At 37.1% G+C, this 21,661-nt stretch overlaps 1 protein-coding gene across 3 annotated transcripts in view; it reads left to right on the forward strand.

Moving 5' to 3' along the window:
* LOC149186612 (AP3-complex subunit beta-A-like) overlaps positions 1–21,661 on the forward strand; it is a 227,823-nt gene that overhangs the window by 41,304 nt on the left and 164,858 nt on the right. The window contains exon 2 of one of the 3 annotated variants that reach the window (XM_089411073.1): positions 16,111–16,231. The exons of the other annotated variants lie outside the window; for them this stretch is intronic. Within the exon in view, the coding sequence (XP_089267199.1) occupies positions 16,111–16,231 (121 nt within the window). The remainder of the gene's footprint in view (positions 1–16,110; positions 16,232–21,661) is intronic. 3 annotated transcript variants of the gene reach the window in all.

A 21,661-nucleotide genomic window follows, 5' to 3' on the forward strand; every position in this document is an offset into this window, starting at 1 on the left:
TCAAGCTCTTTGAGAATCCAGTATTTCATGATCGGTCAAAGCACATTGATATTCGGTGTCACTTTGTCAGAGACTGTGTCCAACGAGGAGCTGTGCAGTTGAGTTACACTCCTACAGGAGAACAGGTGACAGACATCCTTACTACAACCCTTGGAAGAACCAAGTTCACTTATTTCAGGGAGAAGATGGGGATGGTAAAGAATCAATATCAGTAACAGAAATCGATAAGTATCAGGTGTTGCAATGCTATGAGCAACATGATGCAGCATTTGAGAGAGAGTTGCAGTGCAAATGCAGTGTTGGGAAGAAAGACCAGCAACAACACGGATGTAGAGGGAGCTACAGTACAGATGTAGTAGTGGCAGTGGTAGGCTGTTAGGCAGTGGGCCAAACATCAGCACAGGTACTGGTGCAGGATGATCAGCGTGATGTTCAATGGTGGAGCATTACTAGAGCACATTCCTCGCTAAGAGGGAGTGTCGATTTGGAGTAGCATCGGATGTGCTCTAGCCATGAAAATTGGTGGAGAGGCTAAAGCACATGATATCTCCAAGAACTAGAAATTGTTTTGGAAAATTTCATCTGGATGAAGAGTTATTAAAATAATTAATATTTTTAAGGAGTTCCTAAGTCTCAACTTAGAAAAATAAAAATATTAATGGGTATTAATAAAGATAAGGATGAGAAGCTTCTAAAAGATAAGGATCAAGTTGATTTTAATCTTAGTCATTGATTAGGGACTTAATCTCGGTCGTTGATTCATCAATAGAGAAAGTATAAGAGAAGACTTGAGGGTCAGTTGGAGATACACTGAGGGAGACCAGTCAGTTCGATTTCTATAGCGAGGCCTGCTAAGAAATTCGAACTAGAAGACTGGGTTGCAACAAGAGGTAGTGAGTACGTAACAGAGAGGCAAAGATAGTGCTAGAGGACCAACGCAGAGATCAGAGAGGCATACATCGAGCCACTCAGAAAGATGTAGAGGCAGCTGGATTGCACAGTGACTGGAGGGCCTGCGTGGGTGACGCAGAGAGGCAGAGTGCTGACGCAGAGGGTCTGGGAGCTGCGCAGAGTCTAGCTGGACTGACGCTGAGCCTAGTAGAAATGCCAGAAGATTTATCTCTATTGGGTGAGCCAGTTTGGCACCCTAGTTGTACTCAAGAAAAGCTGATTAATAAAATCCACCTTCGCTGCATCGTTTTCCCGCATTGGGTTTTTCCTTGACAATTGTCCAAAAATAATTGTGTTGATGTGTTTGATTCTTATGCATGTATTTATTTCTGTATAATGGTGTGATATCTGCAACATAATTTATTTTAATATTTACTGAAGGGATTTCGTAAATAACTTATTTGAAAATAAGTAGGTAAAATAAATTAGTTGCTATAGTAATAGAATTTTCACACATTAAACCATGCGAAACATAAAATTGTGTTGGGCTTCAAACTAGACACAAATTTCTACATATTTGTATTGAATTATATTGAAATTCGAATTTGTCTACTAATATCACTACTATCCATGGGTTTAACTCTTAGGTCTTTGGTTTTAGAGGAATTGTTGTGTTGGAAACAGGCCGAGTCGTTTTCCATGGATCTTCTTCAGAATGCCCTTAGCAAAGTCTCGGTGCCTTGCCTTTCGAATGCAGGAAGACCTGGAAAGGATGCGTATGGGCGGCTGCTTAACTGTAACGGTAAGGGAGGCGAGATCATAGAGGCTGTAATAGTTTTTACCATTGACATTTTTGGTGATTTTGCACCCAGTCCAGAGCTCTGTCAGCTTCTTCCTGCAGAAGATAATCATACCTACTCTCTGCTCCTAGTTCAGTGGATCAGTAGACTGCATGATCCCTCCTTTGCGCTTGGCTGTGAGGCTTCGGGGGTTTTAGCGGCGGCAGATCTGAAGCGCGGCAGCTTAAAGCCGGTGTTCGAAGGGAATAGCGGAGAGCAAACGTGCCATACCCAGAACGCGCGATGCAATGGCACGGGGGAAAGGAGAGAAGAAAACTGGGACGCGGCAGGGTTGGAATCTGAAGGTTCTTACACTGTTTCGGTCGCTGCAACCAAAGAAGGGGGACTGCATGATGCAGATCTGCTCCCTCTCTCCATGGAACGGCCCAAACATTGCAGATCCTGCCTAGATCTATTCGATCTAGCCACTATTCGAGAACAGCTAGAACCCAGGCAGCAGATCGGTGGCAATGAGCATAGATCGAGCAGAGGGTTTGAAGAACTAGACATGCAAATGGAAGATCGACCAAATACGAGGTCAGATCTGGAAGATTGTTCACAGCCAGATCACAGGTTTCAGGTAACATCATTTCGTTTTCAGATTTTTATTAAAACCCCTGAGGGGAAATCCTGTTTAGTGTGGGTACATGCAGAAAGTACCATCATGCAGTTGAAACAACAAATCTGGGCATTGACGGGATACCCTGTTCTGATCCAACATTTGGTAAGTGGTAGGCGGTCCCTCCAGGACAGTAGAACCTTGATAAGCTATGAGATTAGTCCAGAAACAACCATTTTTTTAAACCTAAGGCTGAGAGGAGGGGCTTTGCCTCAGGGACAGCCAAGCTCCTCAGGGGGAGACAAGGGGAAAAAGACAACACCTCAGCATCAACCCAAGGAAGGCTCCTCCTACAAAAACATTTTACAGGGCAACAGAGATTCAGGGTCCCCTCCAGATCAAGGCGGATATACACCTAGGCCATACATAGTAGATCAGCTAGGGCAAACTCCAGCCCTCAATTTTGATTCTACAGGGCTTGATGACTTCGTTAAGTCCTATGAAACGCAGGCTCTAATTTGCCGTTTTAACAGTTTTTGGCCAAAACCAATGGATCTATTTCACTGGATTTTCACCACTTGGACCATGGAATGTGACATACATTTATGCTCCAAAGGTTTTTTTATAGTTAGATTTGCATCCACGGAAGTCAGAAATACAATCCTCAGTGCTGGGCCTTGGTTTTGGGGAACAGCGGGGCTGTTTATGACCCCATGGTTTCCAGATTTCGATCCAAACAAAATGACTGTATCCAAAGTGCCGGTCTGGGTCCGCCTATATAACCTTCCCCTTCACTTTTGGAGTGAACGAGTATTGGAAGGAATTGGGAACAGCATAGGGAAATATATCAAAACAGATCTGGAAAGGATTGATGAAAGGGTCTACACTTTTGCACGCATTTGTGTGGAAGTAGATCTAAGTAAAGGGCTGCCGGACAACATAAGGCTGATCTACAAACAACAAAACTAGCTGCAAACACTAGACTATGAAAATACCGCTTTCAGATGTAGGCTCTGCAGGACGACAGGACACTTGCAAAGCACATGTCCAGAAGCCAAGAAAGCAAACAGTAAAAAGAAGCAGAAAGGGAAGCAGAGGAAAGGATGGCAATTCCCCCCCCTAACTCAGAGGACGAAGAATCAGAAGCAGAAGAGGAAGAGATATCTGCAGAGAATGCTGAGGTATCTCAAGGAATGGAGACTCAGAAGGAAACCACATCAGAAAACAAGGCTACACAACTTTACTCAAATCAGGCAGAGAAGGCAAGTGAGGATCTGAGTATGGGAGGAACCAAACGGCATCACCACTCAGATACTTCAGATTCAGACAAGGAAACAGCCTCACAGAAAGCAGAAACACAGTTAGTCATAGCTTCGATCGAGCCCACTCAAGGAGAGTGGCGCAAGGTCGAAAAGAAAAAGGGGAGAAAAACTTGAGTTTTCTCTTCCGAACTCCAATTTTTCCCCTATTTCTCCCTTCTTCTTTCTTCTTTGTCTTTTTTTCTTCTTCTCAAGGCACGTTAGTTTGTTAATGTTGCTGGGGGTGCAAAAGCACTCGAGCCCAGATGGGCAGCTAATGGAAATGCTTCAATGCATCTGCTAGTGTAACTTTTCATTTTTCAATAAAAGGTTACCGATTTTTTCCTGTGGAAAAAAATCACTACTATCCATGAAAGTATGAGGTGATCCTCCTTTAGAGTAGTGTGGGGCATGTAGGAATTGAGATTTGTTGTTGAATATCTCTCTCATGAAGAGAGGCAAGCTTCTCTAGTTGTGATATTGGAAATGGAGGGAGAGTTCCTCAAGTTCCTATATAGATAGCGCTAGCATTACTAGCATTCTCTGATCACATAGTAAATGGCACTTCTAAAAATGAGATGCATGTCTGTCTCTGGCTCCAATAAGTGATCCAGGTGGATATTGGTGGCTACCTGCCAAGTCCACCTGGACCCCCACCATTGTTTCTCTCAGCATTTTCAGTTCCTTAATTGTAGCACAACTTACTATTTTTAGTAGTTTTTTTCAGGTCCTGAACTTCCGGAGCCGTTTTGAGGCCCTAAACGACATTTTTTGGGAAATCTGGGGGCAACATGGGGCCATGGACCAATGTTGCCCTTCCCAAAGTGATAGTGCTCGGATAGATATTTCTAACGAGCTATTGTACGCGTCAAACGGAGATCGTATGCCAAAGTTACGACCCCGGGAAGTTGATGTACCAATTTACCCAAATGGGGCCCACAGTTTGGCGTTTCATCTTCTAGGGTTAGGTTTTGGAATTTTAAGGGTTTTCCGTTGTTTCTCAACAATAAATAGGCCTTCGAGCCTCATTGTAACACAGTTCAGAGGCATGTAGCCACCACATTCTTCTCAGAGATGAGCTACCATCGCCCTAGCTGGTTTATTTCCATTACTGTTTGTAAGCATATTTCAGTATTTTACATTAATGAAATGAAGTATTATTCCCGCTGCATATCTGTGTTTATGGTTATCTCTGTAATTTGTTGCATTCCTGTTTAAGTCTGGATCAACAAGTGAGGTTGAATATAAAGCAACAAAGGAAGCATGAAAGGAAGTAATATGAATTAGGAATGTCTTGTATGATCTTGGTCTTGCTCAAAAGAATGTTGCATAATTTAGATGTGACAACTAGAGTGCAATTTAGTTGGAAATGAATATCAATTTTCATGCAAAGATCATGTGCAACTAGATGTTCACTACCTTAGAGATCTTGTGTAAGAGGTAGCATCCATCTTCATCAAATGTTTAATATAGGTAAAATTCATGAAATTAAAGATCTATGCTTAGGGTGAGAGAAGTTGAAGTAATGTCACCTTCCTCCTCTCTTCTTGATGTATTTTCAATTTTGTATTGTGCCCCTAATCAGTATTGAGGGGGGATGTTAGGATGTGTAATAATGCCTATTGGCAACCTATGTGATGTAGCTCTTGTTGTAAGGCTTAATGGCACCTTTGTGGAGTTGTTTTAGTCATTATTGCCCAAAACTAGTCCTTTTATTCGACTTCATGGCTTTCTTTTAGGAAGTTAGTTATGGTAGCTCATATAGTCTATAATATTTTAGTGGATACCTCTAGAAGATGAATTGTGTACAAATAGATAGCTCATTTGTACATGTAGGGAGATATTAGGAAATAATCACACGGATAATGGGATATATAAGTGCTATTTTAGATTTTAACATCAAATCTTGAAGCACATGCTCACCATTCAATCTTGTGTAACTTTTGTTTCTATTTGCTTGGGTTGATTATGCGTTGCTAAATGATTGTGTATGCTAGTGGAGTGAAGAAATGGTTATGGAGATCCTTTATTGATATGGATTGGATCATTATATTATTTGACATCCATCTGGATGCTATCAGAGTAGAAAAGTTGGAGGAATATGCTCATAAGTGATGGGTCACGGTTTGGCTAGTTGGGTCTGAAGCCTTTGAAAAACAGTTTGAGGCATTAAATGATATTTTTTGGGGGTAAACCTTTGCCACTTAAGCGCAACATCCCCTATTGCTATTCTACACTCAGATACTTTTCCAATGGTGTAAGAAAGACCCCAAACAGAGTCAATATGCAAAAGTTATGCCACCCAGAAGTTGATCTTTCTATTTTGACCACTATGATTCAAGAGGATACCATGTCAACCCCCATTACTCATGAAAAAGGGGCTAGCCACATGATCACAATGAAGAAGACCATAAAAGAATCAATATTGCAACTCTAGTTAAGGGTTGAAAGAGTCAATCTTAAACACTAGTTGGCTATTGGAGTCTGTTATAACCAAACCACTTGGAGGAAAGGCGGTTCCATTCTATATGAGTGCATTTTGTTCCATAGATGGACATAGTAGTTGCATGGATAGGGAGAGAGCAAACAAAGAGGGTTTGTGTTTTGTAGCAACCCACTAGCCATAGGTTTCACTCCTTTGTACTCGCATCCATTTCCAGTTAGAGAAAGAGAACAAAGCAACCTCACCTTCTAAAGGGATTTTCTTCCGTAAGGGCTTCGTAGACCGTATCTTGTGTTATTATGGTTGTGAGTGATTGTATTTTTTGACTGCTCTCTATTTTTCACATTTTATATATTGCATGCATGAAAACAATAACTCAATAAATTTAGAAGTCTAAGGAAAATAACCTCATATTATAGACTTCAAATTTTAAGTATAATTTTATCAGATCTGTTGTCATGAATTTGTTGAAGAATGTAACTAGGTTCAATCTTCATAATTGTACTTGAGTCATAATGAAATATATTTATCAAAAGAATGAAAAATAAATTTTATTCTTAATTAGATTGACTTGTTAAAGCACAGGTTTCAAGATTGGGTCAATTGTCATAGGTCAGGCCTCCATTGTAGGCTTTAGGATTTTTATTGAAAGTCGAAGTCATTTTTTTTTGTCAAAAGACTCCTCCATCAAGTCACCTTGCAAGGTCAACCTCCAAACAAATACTCTACAAGTCGGCTTCTCAAACAAACACAGGTCAACTTATTTTACAGTGGGAGACAACTATAAATAGGAGGGTAAACTTCGCTCAACAGAACAATGATACAAGTTTGAAAATTTCAGAAAAGAAGTTCGATGATTTAAGTGAGGAAGTTCAGTGAATCTCAATAAGGGAATTCAATGAAGTTATAGTGAAGAAGAACTCGAAGTTTTAAGGAAGTTGAAGTGTCATTGCTACTGAAGTTTAAGATGCTTACTGGGCTATCACAAAAACCAAATCTTTGGGCCACTACAAAACTGAAGTCGAACCCACTACTATACCAATACATAACTGAAGTGTAACTATGTTTCAAGACCGAATTATGATGTCACTTGAGAAGGCTGCCATGAACCAAAGCATGGTAAGGATGTCACATGAGAAGGCCTCCATAGATCAAAGTATGATAAGGATCGTAGCATGAGAAGGCTGTCTCAGAACTGAATCATGACGGAAGTATATTGAAGATTGTATACTACCACTACATGATCGAAGTATATTGAAGAATGTATACTACCACTACATGACCAAAACATGATCTTGTTGTAGGACTAAAGCATAATACCGAAATATGCCAAGGGTCATCACATTGTTACAGGAACGAGGTGTTGAGAACAGATTGAAGAACGAAATACTACTCACAGAACTCAAAACTGAAGAATAAACAAGGATGACTTGATGGAGGGAGTATTTAGTCTAGGTTATAAGGGTCTTGGTCATCTCAACTTTGTATTGAATCTATTAAAGGAAGGAAGAATTCTTGACTGGGTTTTCCCCAACGTAGGGGTTTTCCCCTATCCGCGTACCTATATCTAGTGTCATCTTTTATTTATTGATTGGCATTAGTCTTGATGATAAGAATAAGATAAATTGAAAGAAGAAAACTAATAATGAAACATCACAAGATAATGTCATAATATGAGAAATCAATTAACTTGCCACCCTATTGGATTTGTCAACATGGTATCAGAGCTATGGTCGAAGAAGGTTGAAGATCACCTTATTAGAAAGAAGGAAATACAATTACTCCCTGAAGACAACTAAGGGAAAACACTAATTCTTGAGGTCCGATCTCCCGTTTCAAGAAGGCACACAAAATGTGCAAAGAAAGTACAAGAATATAATCATTACTACAAGGTTCAACCACCTCAAAACCAATGGAGACATGATCACTGTGATAAAGGATAAAGAATCTAAGAACATATCGAAGAAAGAAAGAAGTCATTAAAATATCAAAGAAGCAATATGCAGCAATAGAAATCCTTTGGAACCTGTAGCAACTTCTCCATTATTATCATAGAAGGATACAAAGGTCATGATGGTAGCAGTAAAGATAATGTTCCTCAATTTATGAAAGAAGTCCTCATCCAAATACAAGTAAGTACTAACATTGCTCCTTATAATTATCTAACAATCTGTCTTTAGAAAAGGGAAACACGCTTAAATGACGATCAAAAGACAAAGGTATGTCAGACTCGAGGTATGTATGGCATGACTACTTTTAGTTATTCTTAGAATTTGTGAAGTTCTCTTTGTAACAAAATAGTACATATACTTTTGTTCCTAATCCATAATATCTAGGATATATGGCAATTCATTATAAGATTTAGATTTTGACTTAATAAGTGTTAGTATTCAACATCTCGTAAAAATAATGGAAATCCTAGATGGTCATCATACTACTATGCTTGCATATTTCGGTTGTACTTGTTAATAAACGTTGCAGGTATAAATCAAGTTGGTTCTTTGGACTCACAAAAGAACAAACTATGAAAGCATTCAAGGAGAGCACCTCAATAAAAGAAACCTTATAAGGTCTGTAAAAGGAACATCTCCAGGTACGTCTTAGACTATACACTTTATAAAATTCTCTTAACATATAAGGTACACATTATCTTTTGGAGTTTACGTTACTAACATCGTATTGTCTAGGATCTATGAATCAAAACGATTCTTGATAAGGGTGCTTAATCATTAGATAAATCTACCCTCTATACATTTAATCATTCTTGTGGAACCCTAAAAAGGTTCTCTATAAATCCCTAACCTAAGGGTATGTCTATGCTACTGTGAAAACCCTAGTCTGCTTAGGGTTACTAATGAAATATTATACTTTTGATGTTTGGGGTTTTGATGATGTCATGTTTAGAGTTTTGGTACTATTATGGAAACCCTAATATGCTAGGGTTGATGATAATGTCCATGTGTTAATATCCTAGACCCTTAGGGTTTGGTAGGGTTTATAAGCAAGACCCTTATGATTTCCTACAAATGAAACCCTAAGTATATGTTTGTTCGTTTGATCGAAACCCTAGCCTAATTGGAATATGTCTAACTTTAATGTTTGGATATTTTTGTCTTGGGTTCCCTTGATATATGTTGTTATGATATGCTTGTGCATCCTAGATGTGTATATGTGCTAACCTTATTGTTAATGCTCATTGTTCTAGGGTTTATAACTAAGCCCTAGTAAAAGTATGATATTCTAGGATATGATTAGGATGATGAATCTAGGGTTCACAACAAACCCTAGTAGAAGTTTGTCATATCGTTGAAACCTTAGATTATGCTGTGCTTGTTTATTATTTGTTGGCATCTAACGCTTAGTATCTCAATGATGAAATCTAGGGTTTACAAATCGGTTGGTTGAAACCTTAGATTGTGTTGAGATTGGTTTTGATTAGTGTATGGAATCTAGGGTTTGCATTAAATCCTAGTAGAAGTCTAACATATAAATTCTAAAGTTGTTGGATGCGTTGTAGAACTATACTTGTATGAATTGCTTCTCGGTTTACAATATATTGTAGTATAGTATGTCATATCTCTGGAAGAAATATTGAGGCCCTAGATATAGTGAGACTAATATCTTGATTGAGTTATTGATGTGATCTAAAGGTTATAACCTAATGAAATATTATACTTTTGATGTTTGGGGTTTTGATGATGTCATGTTTAGAGTTTTGGTACTATTATGGAAACCCTAATATGCTAGGGTTGATGATAATGTCCATGTGTTAATATCCTAGACCCTTAGGGTTTGGTAGGGTTTATAAGCAAGACCCTTATGATTTCCTACAAATGAAACCCTAAGTATATGTTTGTTCGTTTGATCGAAACCCTAGCCTAATTGGAATATGTCTAACTTTAATGTTTGGATATTTTTGTCTTGGGTTCCCTTGATATATGTTGTTATGATATGCTTGTGCATCCTAGATGTGTATATGTGCTAACCTTATTGTTAATGCTCATTGTTCTAGGGTTTATAACTAAGCCCTAGTAAAAGTATGATATTCTAGGATATGATTAGGATGATGAATCTAGGGTTCACAACAAACCCTAGTAGAAGTTTGTCATATCGTTGAAACCTTAGATTATGCTGTGCTTGTTTATTATTTGTTGGCATCTAACGCTTAGTATCTCAATGATGAAATCTAGGGTTTACAAATCGGTTGGTTGAAACCTTAGATTGTGTTGAGATTGGTTTTGATTAGTGTATGGAATCTAGGGTTTGCATTAAATCCTAGTAGAAGTCTAACATATAAATTCTAAAGTTGTTGGATGCGTTGTAGAACTATACTTGTATGAATTGCTTCTCGGGTTTACAATATATTGTAGTATAGTATGTCATATCTCTGGAAGAAATATTGAGGCCCTAGATATAGTGAGACTAATATCTTGATTGAGTTATTGATGTGATCTAAAGGTTATAACCTAACTCGTGCAAGTAGTTGAAGTATAAAAGTATATGTCTCTTGTTATGAACGTAATTATGTTTAGGTATCTGTTGTCTAAAGTCTAATGCTTCCATTATTATATGATTCTGATATAGTTAACTACATGCTTCTATATGTATGTATTTGGTTGTACTTGCTGTCTAAGTTGTGTAGGTACATAATCTTCAAGATGATGAAGATGTTTGTCGATTTGATAAGCATGATAAAGGAATATATGTGAATGATGATGATGAAGATAAGAAGGATGGAAGCCATGAAAGATTCTCTGATGTCATTGAAAGAAGTTGATCTCCCTAAGTTAAGAAGGAACCTAGATAAAAGTTAGGGTATATCTCCCAAGTTGAGAGGGAGGGCATATTATAGTCATAATGTATGGATACCTTGAAGAAGAAATTGGAGAATTAATATTGAGGTGCTGCTGAAAGAAGGAAAGCCAGATTTGGTTGTTGCATGTGAAGTAGGAAAGGAAGCTGAATGATTGAGGAAACTTTTGTCAAGATTTGTTTGGGAAGCCTCAAAGTCTTACTGTGATGAATTGTGAGGTAGCATCAAGAAGTTAGAAGATCCCGAAGGTTTGTGTTTACTCATGAGTATTTGAAAGGTTGTTACTAATTGGGGTTGCGATTGTTCAGGTAAATCTCTCAATGTTCTTGAAAAACATGCTTGAGGTTAGAGAGATTTGATGTGTTGAGGCATTGTGTAAAATGCCCGGGAGGACATCTATTCGACATATGTATTGATGTTTAGATCCCAAAGAGGGAGAGTGGTGTTGGTCATGGAGCTCTGACCTTGGATACACACCTAGATCCTTGGGTTGATGGTTAGCAAGTAAGCCTGATGGTACCTAGATTGGTTGAAAGCTTTAGTCCATCTTAGTTCCACACGGATAGATTGCCCTGGTCAGGAATCTAGTCCGTGGCACTGAGTGTGCCTAAACTCTTTGTAGATAATTGAGATCTTCCATGTACTTCTATAGATATATGTAAGTATGAATACCTCCCTAGTTAAGAGGGAGTGTTGAAGAATGTAACTAGATTCGGTTTTCATAATTGTACTTGAGTCATAATGAAATATAATTATCAAAAGAATGAAGAAGAAATTTTATTATTAATTAAGTTGACTTGTTAAAGCAGGGGTTTCATGCTTGGGTCAATTATCATAGCTCAAACCTCCATTGTAGGCTTTAGGATTTTTATTTAAAGTCACATATTTGTTTTGTCAAAAGTTTGATCTCCTAGCCTCTACTGCGTTGGTGTGTCCTCAAGGTCTCCTCCAAATTTGAACAAATTCCGATGTTGGGATTGTGAGATATCCCAAGCCCTGGTGTTCCCTAGGCTAGTACCTCATAGGATCCATTTGATACCTTTAGTGGAAATTCTTGTTTTGATCCTTTCCCCTTCCTTGTCTGGGTTAAGATCATCATTGGTTGCTAAACTCCCTCCCCTTAACCTAAGCCAGGTCCACTTAGTCCTGTGTGGTCCCATACCTTTGAAAAGTCAAGTCTTCAAGAAACTCTTGGGATACCAAGTTTAGTAAGGATTTTAGGGATTGGGAAACTCCTTTACAAGTCATATCCCCTCAACCCAGCGCTTAAATCCTCACCTCCGTCTCCTATAGAGCTTTGTACCTTGCTTAAAAAAGAAGCAAGTCCCATTCTTGAGCCTCCCCTAAGAGAGGGTCCCCGAGATCACTTCACACCCATCTTAGTTGATCTATCTTTTATAAGTGATTCTCTATATATCAGGTCTCCTCCCATTGGTGAAAGTCCGTAAAGAGTAGGAAGCTTTAGCTGTGGTGACAGTGGGCTTTAGCTTCATTGTTGCGCTTGGCCTAGCAAGTGCCCGTCTAGGACCCCCTGCTAGTTTGAGTGGTAACAGGAAGCAAGGTAAAGATGTCACATGACCAAAATATAAGAAGGCTACCACGGAATTGAAATACAATAAGAATGTCATAGGACCAAAATATGAGAAGGTTGTCACAAGGCTTACAACGAGGCTTATGTGAGCATGAGAAAGCTACCACAAAATCGAAGCACAACAAGACTGTGTTTGCAAAGTATTGAAGAATGAAATATTGAATACAAGATTCAGAACTGAAGTATAATTTGACAAGGTTGACTTGATGGATGGAATAAGTCTTTGGTCTAGGTTATGAGAGTCTCGGTCATCTCAGTTTTGTTTTGAATCTACTGAAGGAAGAATTCTTGACTGGGTTTTCCCCTACATAGAGGTTTTGCCCTAGCTGCGTTCCTACATCTCGTGTCCTCTTTTGTTTATTGGTTGGTGTTAGTCTTGATGATAAGAATAAGATAAGTTGAAAGAAAAAACTAATAATGAAACATCACAAGATAATGTCATAATAAGAGAAATCAATTAACTTGCCACCTTATTGGATTTCTCAACACATTAGAGCCAGTACCTCCAGTCTGAGCCTAACAGCTGGAAGGTAGATCCTTAGAACACAAATGGCAAAGTCAAGGAAGAAAGGCTCCAAACCCTTTAAAGATGTCTCATCCTCGTTCAAGAAATCAGAGGACAATTAGATGTGCAAAGCTCCTATATTTAATGGAAACTTTGAAATATGGAAGGTAAGAATGAAGAAATTTTTAATGGCTCAAGGTTTTGAAGTTTGGGAATCTGTGGTTACCGAAACCATATTGGAAGAAGAGTCCAAGGAACATAATGCAATAGCTATTAAAGCTATCTTGAGTGGCCTACCAAATCCTATAAAGGTCAAAGTGAGGAAATGTTCATCAACAAAAGAGCTTTGGGAAGATCTTCAAGAGCTTCATTCAAAAGGATTGATGGTTGTGACCTCTAATCAATAAGATGATGGCAAATAGCACAAATATCAACCAGAGAAGGCAATTGAAAGCAAATATGAGGGCACAAATTGCATAAAGGAAGATAATGAAGAGATCTCTGAAGTTGAGATTGAAATAGATCTCAAGACAAAGCTTGTAGCTACCCTAGAAGAGATAAGCAATTTGAAAAAGGAAAATGATGAACTCAAAAAGCAAGTACAAGATGTCGATCATGATCTTGACAAGACAAAGAAGGAAGTTGTCATTTTAAAGCATCAAATACAAGGAAGGGATGAGGATCTCAACAAACTTAAGGAAGAATTGCAACAAAATAAGGAGAGACATCATGAAGAAGTCATATCCATGACAAATCAATTAGACAAAGCACAAAGAAAGGATGATAATTTCGCAGATCTTCTTAAACAAAGATCTTAAGAATTGAGCAAAGCTGAAGTAGAAATTGGCTAGTATAATGAAGCAGTCTCCTCCCTAAAATATCAACTAGAAGAAGCAAAGAAACAGATGCAAGGAGTTGAAGTTGAGAATTTAATGGAAGAATTGTTCCTCCTAAAAGGGCAAGTTGATGAAGCAGAAAAGGAAAAGAAAATCATGACATGTCAGTTAAAGGAAATGGATGAGCATCTCTTTCAAAGTACAAACATGTGAAGCAACAAGGATGAAGGAAGAAATGGTCAACCAACTAGCAAGGAAAGATGAAGATTGCAAAGAGATGAAAGAGGAGATTGTCTCTCTAAGAAAATAGGTTTATCAGTTGAACAAGAACTTGAAGAGTTTTCAAGTTTTGTATGACATCCTTAGTCATCAAAGATCCCCCTTTGATAAATCTAGTCTTGGATATGCAGGTGAATCTTTTAGCAAAAGTGGTGCAAACCTTGATACATCTATGGACAAGAATATGGAGAAGCTTGAAAGTTGTACCCCTAGCTCCAGCAAAAGCAAGGAAAGGAGTCAACATAACATTGGAAGATCCTTTGCTCTAAGAAGAAATATTGATGTTGTAGGTAGCAATAAATATCATCAAAGAACCTCAAGGCAGAACAATTTCAGAGAAGCACAAAGGCAACTCTCAGTTTCCAGGCATCAAACTATATATTTTGGCTATTGTTACTCGTTCAAATTTTGGTCACATGGCAAAGGATTGCATGGCATATAACAAGGACATTTATCAGGACTCCAATCAGTTCCACGGAAGGAAAGTTGCAAGAAGATACTCCAATGTGCACAACTATAGAAATTATGCTCCATCATTCATATACAAAATTGAATACTTCAAATGCCATAATGTTGGACATATAGCTCGAGATTGCAAAATGACGTGCCAAACAATCTAAAGAGTTTTCAACCAAGAAAGGAAAAAGAGTCATAAAAGTTTGGAGAAGGAAGCAGGTTGCACCACAAAAAAATCATGTTGAAAATGCCTTGAATGCTCAAAGCATTGATATTTGTTGTTGATCAGTTTAAGGGCATCAAAAAGAAGACCATGCATACTGTTAGGGGGAGCACAAGTCAAACTCTAGGATAGTGGAAGCAACTCTATGATAAGAAGTTGAACACAATGCTAGGGGGAGCAACACAATGTCAAGGGGAGTAGCACAATGCCAAAGAAAGTAGCACAATGACAGGGGGAGTAGCATATGAAGAAGTTGCCATTGATGTCAAAGGGGGAGAAAATGTTGAAAGTGGGAGAGTATTGCCATCAATGACAAAGCGGGAGATTGTTGGATACAGTTGTCATTGATGTCAATAAGATGACATCCTTGGTAGCTTGCCTTAGATAAGATCCTATGTGCAAGAAATCCCTACCTATATGATGGTAAGCGTTAGATTTTCGAAGCATGGCCTAGACTCTAGTAATGAATAAATGAAGGAGCTCCTTCCATGATGACATATGAAGTACATGATGAAACCCTAGATGTTATGCCCTAACATTGTTAAGCTCTAATTACAGAACAATGAAATCATAACATGATTCATTCATTCAATGAAGTCCTAGGTCTATGATGAAAAAGCTGCCCTAGGTCCATTAAGATGATGAAATCCTTTAAAGCTAGCCTTGTTGAAAAGCCTTAGCACTCTAGTTCATGTCCCATGATGTCATCCCTACCTCCCTAGTCCTACTGAAACCCTAATCCTTGTTCCTTATTAATAAATCAATTCCTATACCCCTATGCCCTAATCCTAATAGGTCCATATCCTAAAGCCCTATTCTAAATAATCATACCCTAATCCCATGCACATAAAATCCTAAAGGCTGTCATAAATCTCTAAACCCTTGACTATTCAAAATATTAAACCTTACTGTCATAAAAGAAAAAATATTTTTTCACCTTAGACACATTATATTGCAATGATTCTTGCATCAACTTGCAGAGGGCATCAAGCCCTTTCCAACATGTATTCATACGTCCTCTAACTCCTTGTTGTTAGAGAGATGAATTTTTGAAGGTGAAAATTAATGTGTTTAGCCGACCTAAGCCTACTTATACAAGTCAGCTCCAATGAAAAGACGTGTCTGTTCATATACACAAACAACTATAAATACCAAACTAAGGTCATTGTTTTGGAAAGCAATTCGGTCAAGTACAAAGAGAAAAGTTCCAATTTGATGTGCTAAAAGAGGCAAAGAAGGACAAAGATTGAAGATAATTATTTTGGACAAATTTTGTTTTGGATTTTTTTTGTGGTTAGGGTTTTGAAATACATCATTGATTCTGTGAACAAGACTGCTCAAACCTGTGATACTTAGACCTGTGGACTGTTATTGCAGACTTTTGACAAGAAGAAAACCTCAACCTGTGCTCACTTGGGAACAGAACTCAGATCTGGACAGAGCTCACTCCAGTTGCAGAGCTGAACCTGGGGCAGACCTACTATACCTCAGATTTGAGGTAAGGGAAAATTCGGCTCTATAAAAAAGGACAAATTCGGACCTGTGGAAAGACATAGTCCTGAGGCTAAATTGGACTGTAATTTCATCCCTCTAAACTGTAACATCGGCCCTCATTAATTGTTATAGCTCGAACTGAAGAATCGATTCGGGTCATGAGCACAGGTTGGTGCAAAGTTTAGAAGAGATTTGAGGACAGACATGTAATAGTATTCTGCACTAGATTTAAAAGTACTTTGGAGCCTTTCTCTTACCTCGACCAGATTTTGATGTAATACTTGAAGAAGTTTTGTTTTTTTTTGAAGTGTTCTCTTGGGAAGATTTTGGAAAATTCTTGGAATTAATATTCCGAACAGACTTTGAATCTTAAGGGCTGTCTTGAAATTATCCTTGTAGTCATTTATGGAATAGACCCTGTAATCATGTATCAGTCTTGAAGCCATTTGTAATTGTCCTTGGACCAATCTATGGAGCAATCTCGAAGAATTATTGAAACTTACCTTGAATGCAGACCTTGGAGCACATATTTTGAAGCAACTAATATAGATTTTGTAGAAGCCTTCTTGCAGAAATTTGTTGAAGCAGATTTGGTGTTGGAGCAGAATTGAAGAAGCTTTGGAGCAAGAAGTCTTGGAGTCATTTTGAATTATTTTGAAGAAGCTTTAGTTGAAGCAACCTTTTGAAGAAGTCATCTAAGGGTCAACATTGTTGAAGCTCAAATGAAGTAGCCTAGAAGAAAATTATTTTGTGTAAATATGAAGAGTTGTGGAGACACATACTAGGCAATTAATGAAGTAGATCTTGGAGCTATACATAAACCATTGTTGAAGGTGATCTTGGAGGTATTATTAGGACTTGTTGAAGAATATATTGGAAGCCCTGAAGCAGCACTAAAGCCACTTTGAATAATTGAAGCAGATTGTAAGGGTTGGAGCCTTGTGGAATACTAGGTTGGAGCTTGAATCGTTGAGAGGATTGGCGTCCTTCAAAAGACCAAGTTGGAGCTTGGCACTGTACCAGTTGGAGCCGGGTTGATTTGAAGGTTGGAGTTTTCATATAGGGTTAGAGCCCTGAACTATCATTGCACTTGATTCATTGTAAAAAGGATTTGAGTCCTTGTCATTATTGTTAGTAAAATTATTCTTTTGTTGTTCATTTTGTGTTCTACTTTTAAGAGATCTTAACTGGTAAAATAATAATTGTAAAGGGAAACACTGATTCACCCCCCTTCTTAGTGTTTCCAACAGGGAAGCCCCCCTCGAGCTAGAGGAGAGCTGACCTGAAGTGAGAAGAGGATTGGTGAGGTGATAGTGGCCTCCCTCTTAGTTTCACTTGGATTTCACTTGAGCTTTCGGAGCTTGTCTCAAGAAGTGTGACTTTGTGTGATAAAACAATCGAGAAAAAACCCAAGTAGTGTATGCTTTTTATACTTTCAGATATAAATTCTTATACAAATATAGTGATATCAATAGGAACTCCATTACCTTGTGGAAGGCTTTTGGGACAAAATTTTGCATTCTCTTTGTGGGGATTGTTGTATTTGAAAAATATACCTTCTGTTGTACCATTCAATCATATTATGATTAGTTGTATGCTTCTAATTATGATTCAGCCATATGATTTTTTAATTGATGTGTTGTCATCGATATTTAGCCACCATTATACAATTTCAAAGTAATTTTTGAGATGGTCGTATGATTTCTTAATTGCTGGACTGTCCATAAGGATTTTTGTTTCTACGAGCTGTCTTATGGTATTAAATTTAATTTTTGTTGGGCATTTAATTTGAACAGTGTACGATTTCCTATAAAGCCGCATTATGATTTTTTTAAATTTGATTTGCAGTCGTACAGGTTTAAATTTCAGAAATTTAACTAAGCCACTACCTGTACAGATTCAAATTTTGCAATTTTGGACACTGTTGTACAATAATAGAGAGCTGCCAAATTGAAATTTAATTACCCTGCCGCTGTTAATTGGTGCCGCTGTTTCTTTTGAAATTTCAGATTTTTTTGGAGGTGTTGACCACTCTGTGTCAACTACCCTATAGCAGTACACATTCTCGCAAAGGAATTCCATCATGTTCGAGTAGTCAAATATCCAGGATTCATCATAATCATTCGTCAGGTTAACAGAGTTGTAAACCCAAATTCTGCAAGTTTATTGTAAATGATGCTATCATGACATTTAATTATGTAACAACACCTAGGCAAGCCTCTGATTTTGGCAAAGGATTTCATCCTAGGAAGTTTGTTAACCTCACCGAATTATGTGTGTTTCTAAACACGGATAATTGATAGATTTTTTCTTCCAACTAAAATCCCAAAGCTAGGGCAGAATTCGTTGACAAAATCTTAGGTGAGTCTTAGTGTTATATCAAGTCTTTTGTAAAAGTATGTTTTGGAATAATTAAGTACATTTGGCTAAATTATTTTATTACAAACACACTTGGTTTATACTAGATCATATTGTGTTATAGAATTGGGTAAATTATTAAAGGCTTATGACTAAAGGTGTTTTCCCCTTTCAAGTGTTAAATTAATTATAATATCTTGATTTAAAAATATTTCGGGGTATGGTCCCTCATATTTAGACACCATGGCTAAAATATTTAAGGGTGGAAAAAATTTATTAATACCTTTTAGTGTTAATTAATTAATTTTTCTGGCTAAATTAAATTAAAATCCTAAGCCAAAAAATTAATTAATTTTGAGTAAAAAATAATTATTTTTATTTTTGGTTTTCTAGCAAAAAACGACAAAAATATTAGCCAGAAAATGGTCAAAAAATTAAAATTGAGAGAAAATAAAATTCTCTCCAAGTGGAAAAACGAATTTTGGAGAAAGTGGTCATTTCCAAGGAAGAATTAAATTGACAAACCCAATTCCAAGGCGAAAAAATCACAAGAAATTCTTTGGGGCTAGAAAATAATTATTTTTTCAAGAAAATTATATTTTTTGGGTCCAGTTAATTGAAGAAAATTCGTGGGTCCAAAAGAAGTCCAATTTCCAAGGTCCTTTATCAAGGAAAAAATCAATTTTTTAACAAAAAATGAGCTTATGGACCAAGGTGATTAAGTCAAAAATGTTTTTTTGAGGAAAAAAGGTCAAAATAATATTTTTTGGACCAGGAAAAAAGGGAATTATTATGGAATTCGAATTTCTTCATCAAGATCAAGGGACGAGATTTATTTTTGGCATGGATCAAGCACCAAGTAGTTGTTATTATCCAGGATCTAGTAAAAAATGTGCAACTTCTTGGACCTAGCCGTTTTCCACTTGGATGGGGATCTAGATTTCTCTATTTTCTATATAAGGAAGCTTTTTGCAGTTTGCTCCTCATTTGACACCGGAAATTTTGTAAAGAAGCTCTTAGTGAAGCTCTGCCGCTGTAATATTTTTCTGGAAATATTAAAGTAGTCTTTGGGGTTTATTCATGATGGTGTTCTTTTTCTGCTTCTTGTGGTAATATTTTTTTGAATCATGTGCTTAATACTCTACTGAATAAATTTTATAAATTATTATTTCTTTAGCCATTTGTTGGATCAAATATTTACATAGGTATCTTGTATTAGTTGATGGGTTTTAGAGAAATATTTTAATTTGATTTATCTAGCAGGTATCTCTAGATTTTGAAGGTTATTTTGTTATCTATGCCTCTATTGATCCAATAATTTGATTTTAAGTTTGTAGAGACTTCAGCTACTCAGATCTTGGGTGTGAAGGGAAGTCTTCGGTAAGACCAACCCACTCTCAAGTCAAGAAAACTCAAGAGCCCATCTGATTAAATTTCATGGCTTATCTAACGATTTGATTTGCAGGGATTTTGGCTATTGCTCACCATAAAAAAATATTTCCATCATCTATTTGAATTATATTTGTGCATGTCGAATAGATCTGCTAATATAGAGCTTATTTTTCTATTGATCAAGGAGTGGAGTTGTACTCATACTCTTTTGATCCAATAGATTTGTAAATTTGTATATAATTTTTTGTATATATCTACTAACCCTTTTTGTCCTTTTGTGTATAAATTTTATTTTCTTGTATATGTATTTTTTATTTTCCTTTCAATTTGCAGATCTGAAAACAAAATTAAGGCTTGGTCATTAGTTTGTCTGTCTTCATCATTTGGTGACTAACATACATGCTATTAAAGTCTGATTTGAATCTACATTATATCTTTGCCTTGCATTCATTATTTGAATTGGTTATTGAATTCTGTTATGATCGCTCACCGATTAAGGACTGATACATAATTAAAAAGAGGCTGCAACAGTTGAGCTTTGAAGTGGCATATCTAAGGCAGATTCACAGTCCTAAAGTGCTTCACTGGAATCTTGTGGACTTGTGACAATTCTGATCTGACTTACTCCAACAATAGCTACAACAGTCTGATTTTCTATTGACAGTGGGCTGATCCGATTAACTGTGATATATCTTGAGGTCTGGTACATTTCTAAGGCGGATCATTGTGTATCCTTGTGCACTGGAAGTGTATTGAATTTACAGTGGTTGCTCTCTTGTGTCTCGCCAAAGCATTGAGGATAGCCTTGTTTTCTTAGATTACTAACTATCTTTGTCTCCTCTCTTAACCAAATTGCATTCCATTACATAGTTGCTTCTCTAATTGCATCGCTCATAGTTGCATGGTTAGACTCCAATTGCATTTTTTGCATTGCATGGTTTGGTTAGTGTTGCATTTCATCATTTTAAATCACTGTTAGCAATCTCTGAATAATTATGTTTGCATACCTTTAAGTTTTCGCTGGTTCCTAATTGCTATCTGGTGAAATAAACAATTCTGAGCAGGCAACCAAAGGCATATTCATTGGCATATCATCAAAAAAACTTTGTTTCAAGTGACATTTCATAAGTTGCAGACATTTGGCTATAAGTGTTTTAAATAAAAGCAACCTAATCTAATTCCTAACTCACATGCTCTAAAAGAATGCTATTTGATCTAGTTTCACTTGGTTATAATTGATTGATCTAAGTAAGTGATTCTCTTTTCATTAGCAATCTTATTCGCTATCTAGAAGTGTTTATTTGGCTAAAGGATCTTTACTTATTTCAGTTGTGTAAGTAAGTAAAGAATACTATAAGAACACTTTGATTCTAAGGCATTGTGAGATCTTGCTTTAACATTCTCTAACTGTCATTGTTTCATTGAGTATTCCCTGTTGCTTCATTAATTGTAATCATTGTGTCAGCTAATCATCTTGTGCTCATAAGTATATCATAAGCATCTTGATATTATTGAAGCATCTTGATATTATTGAAGCAATTGTTGAAGCATCTTGATATCATGTTGTGCTCATGAGTCATAAGTATATCATAAGCATCTTGATATCTTGTTGAAGCATCTTGATATTATTGTCATCTTACTAAAGCAATTGCATTTATCATCTTGCATTTTTGCATCTTGCATC

Source organism: Pinus tabuliformis, chromosome 3_1 (assembly GCF_031772625.1).
Source record: "Pinus tabuliformis cultivar Carrire ecotype Pingquan chromosome 3_1, CPIR1, whole genome shotgun sequence".
Lineage (NCBI taxonomy): Eukaryota > Viridiplantae > Streptophyta > Pinopsida > Pinales > Pinaceae > Pinus > Pinus tabuliformis.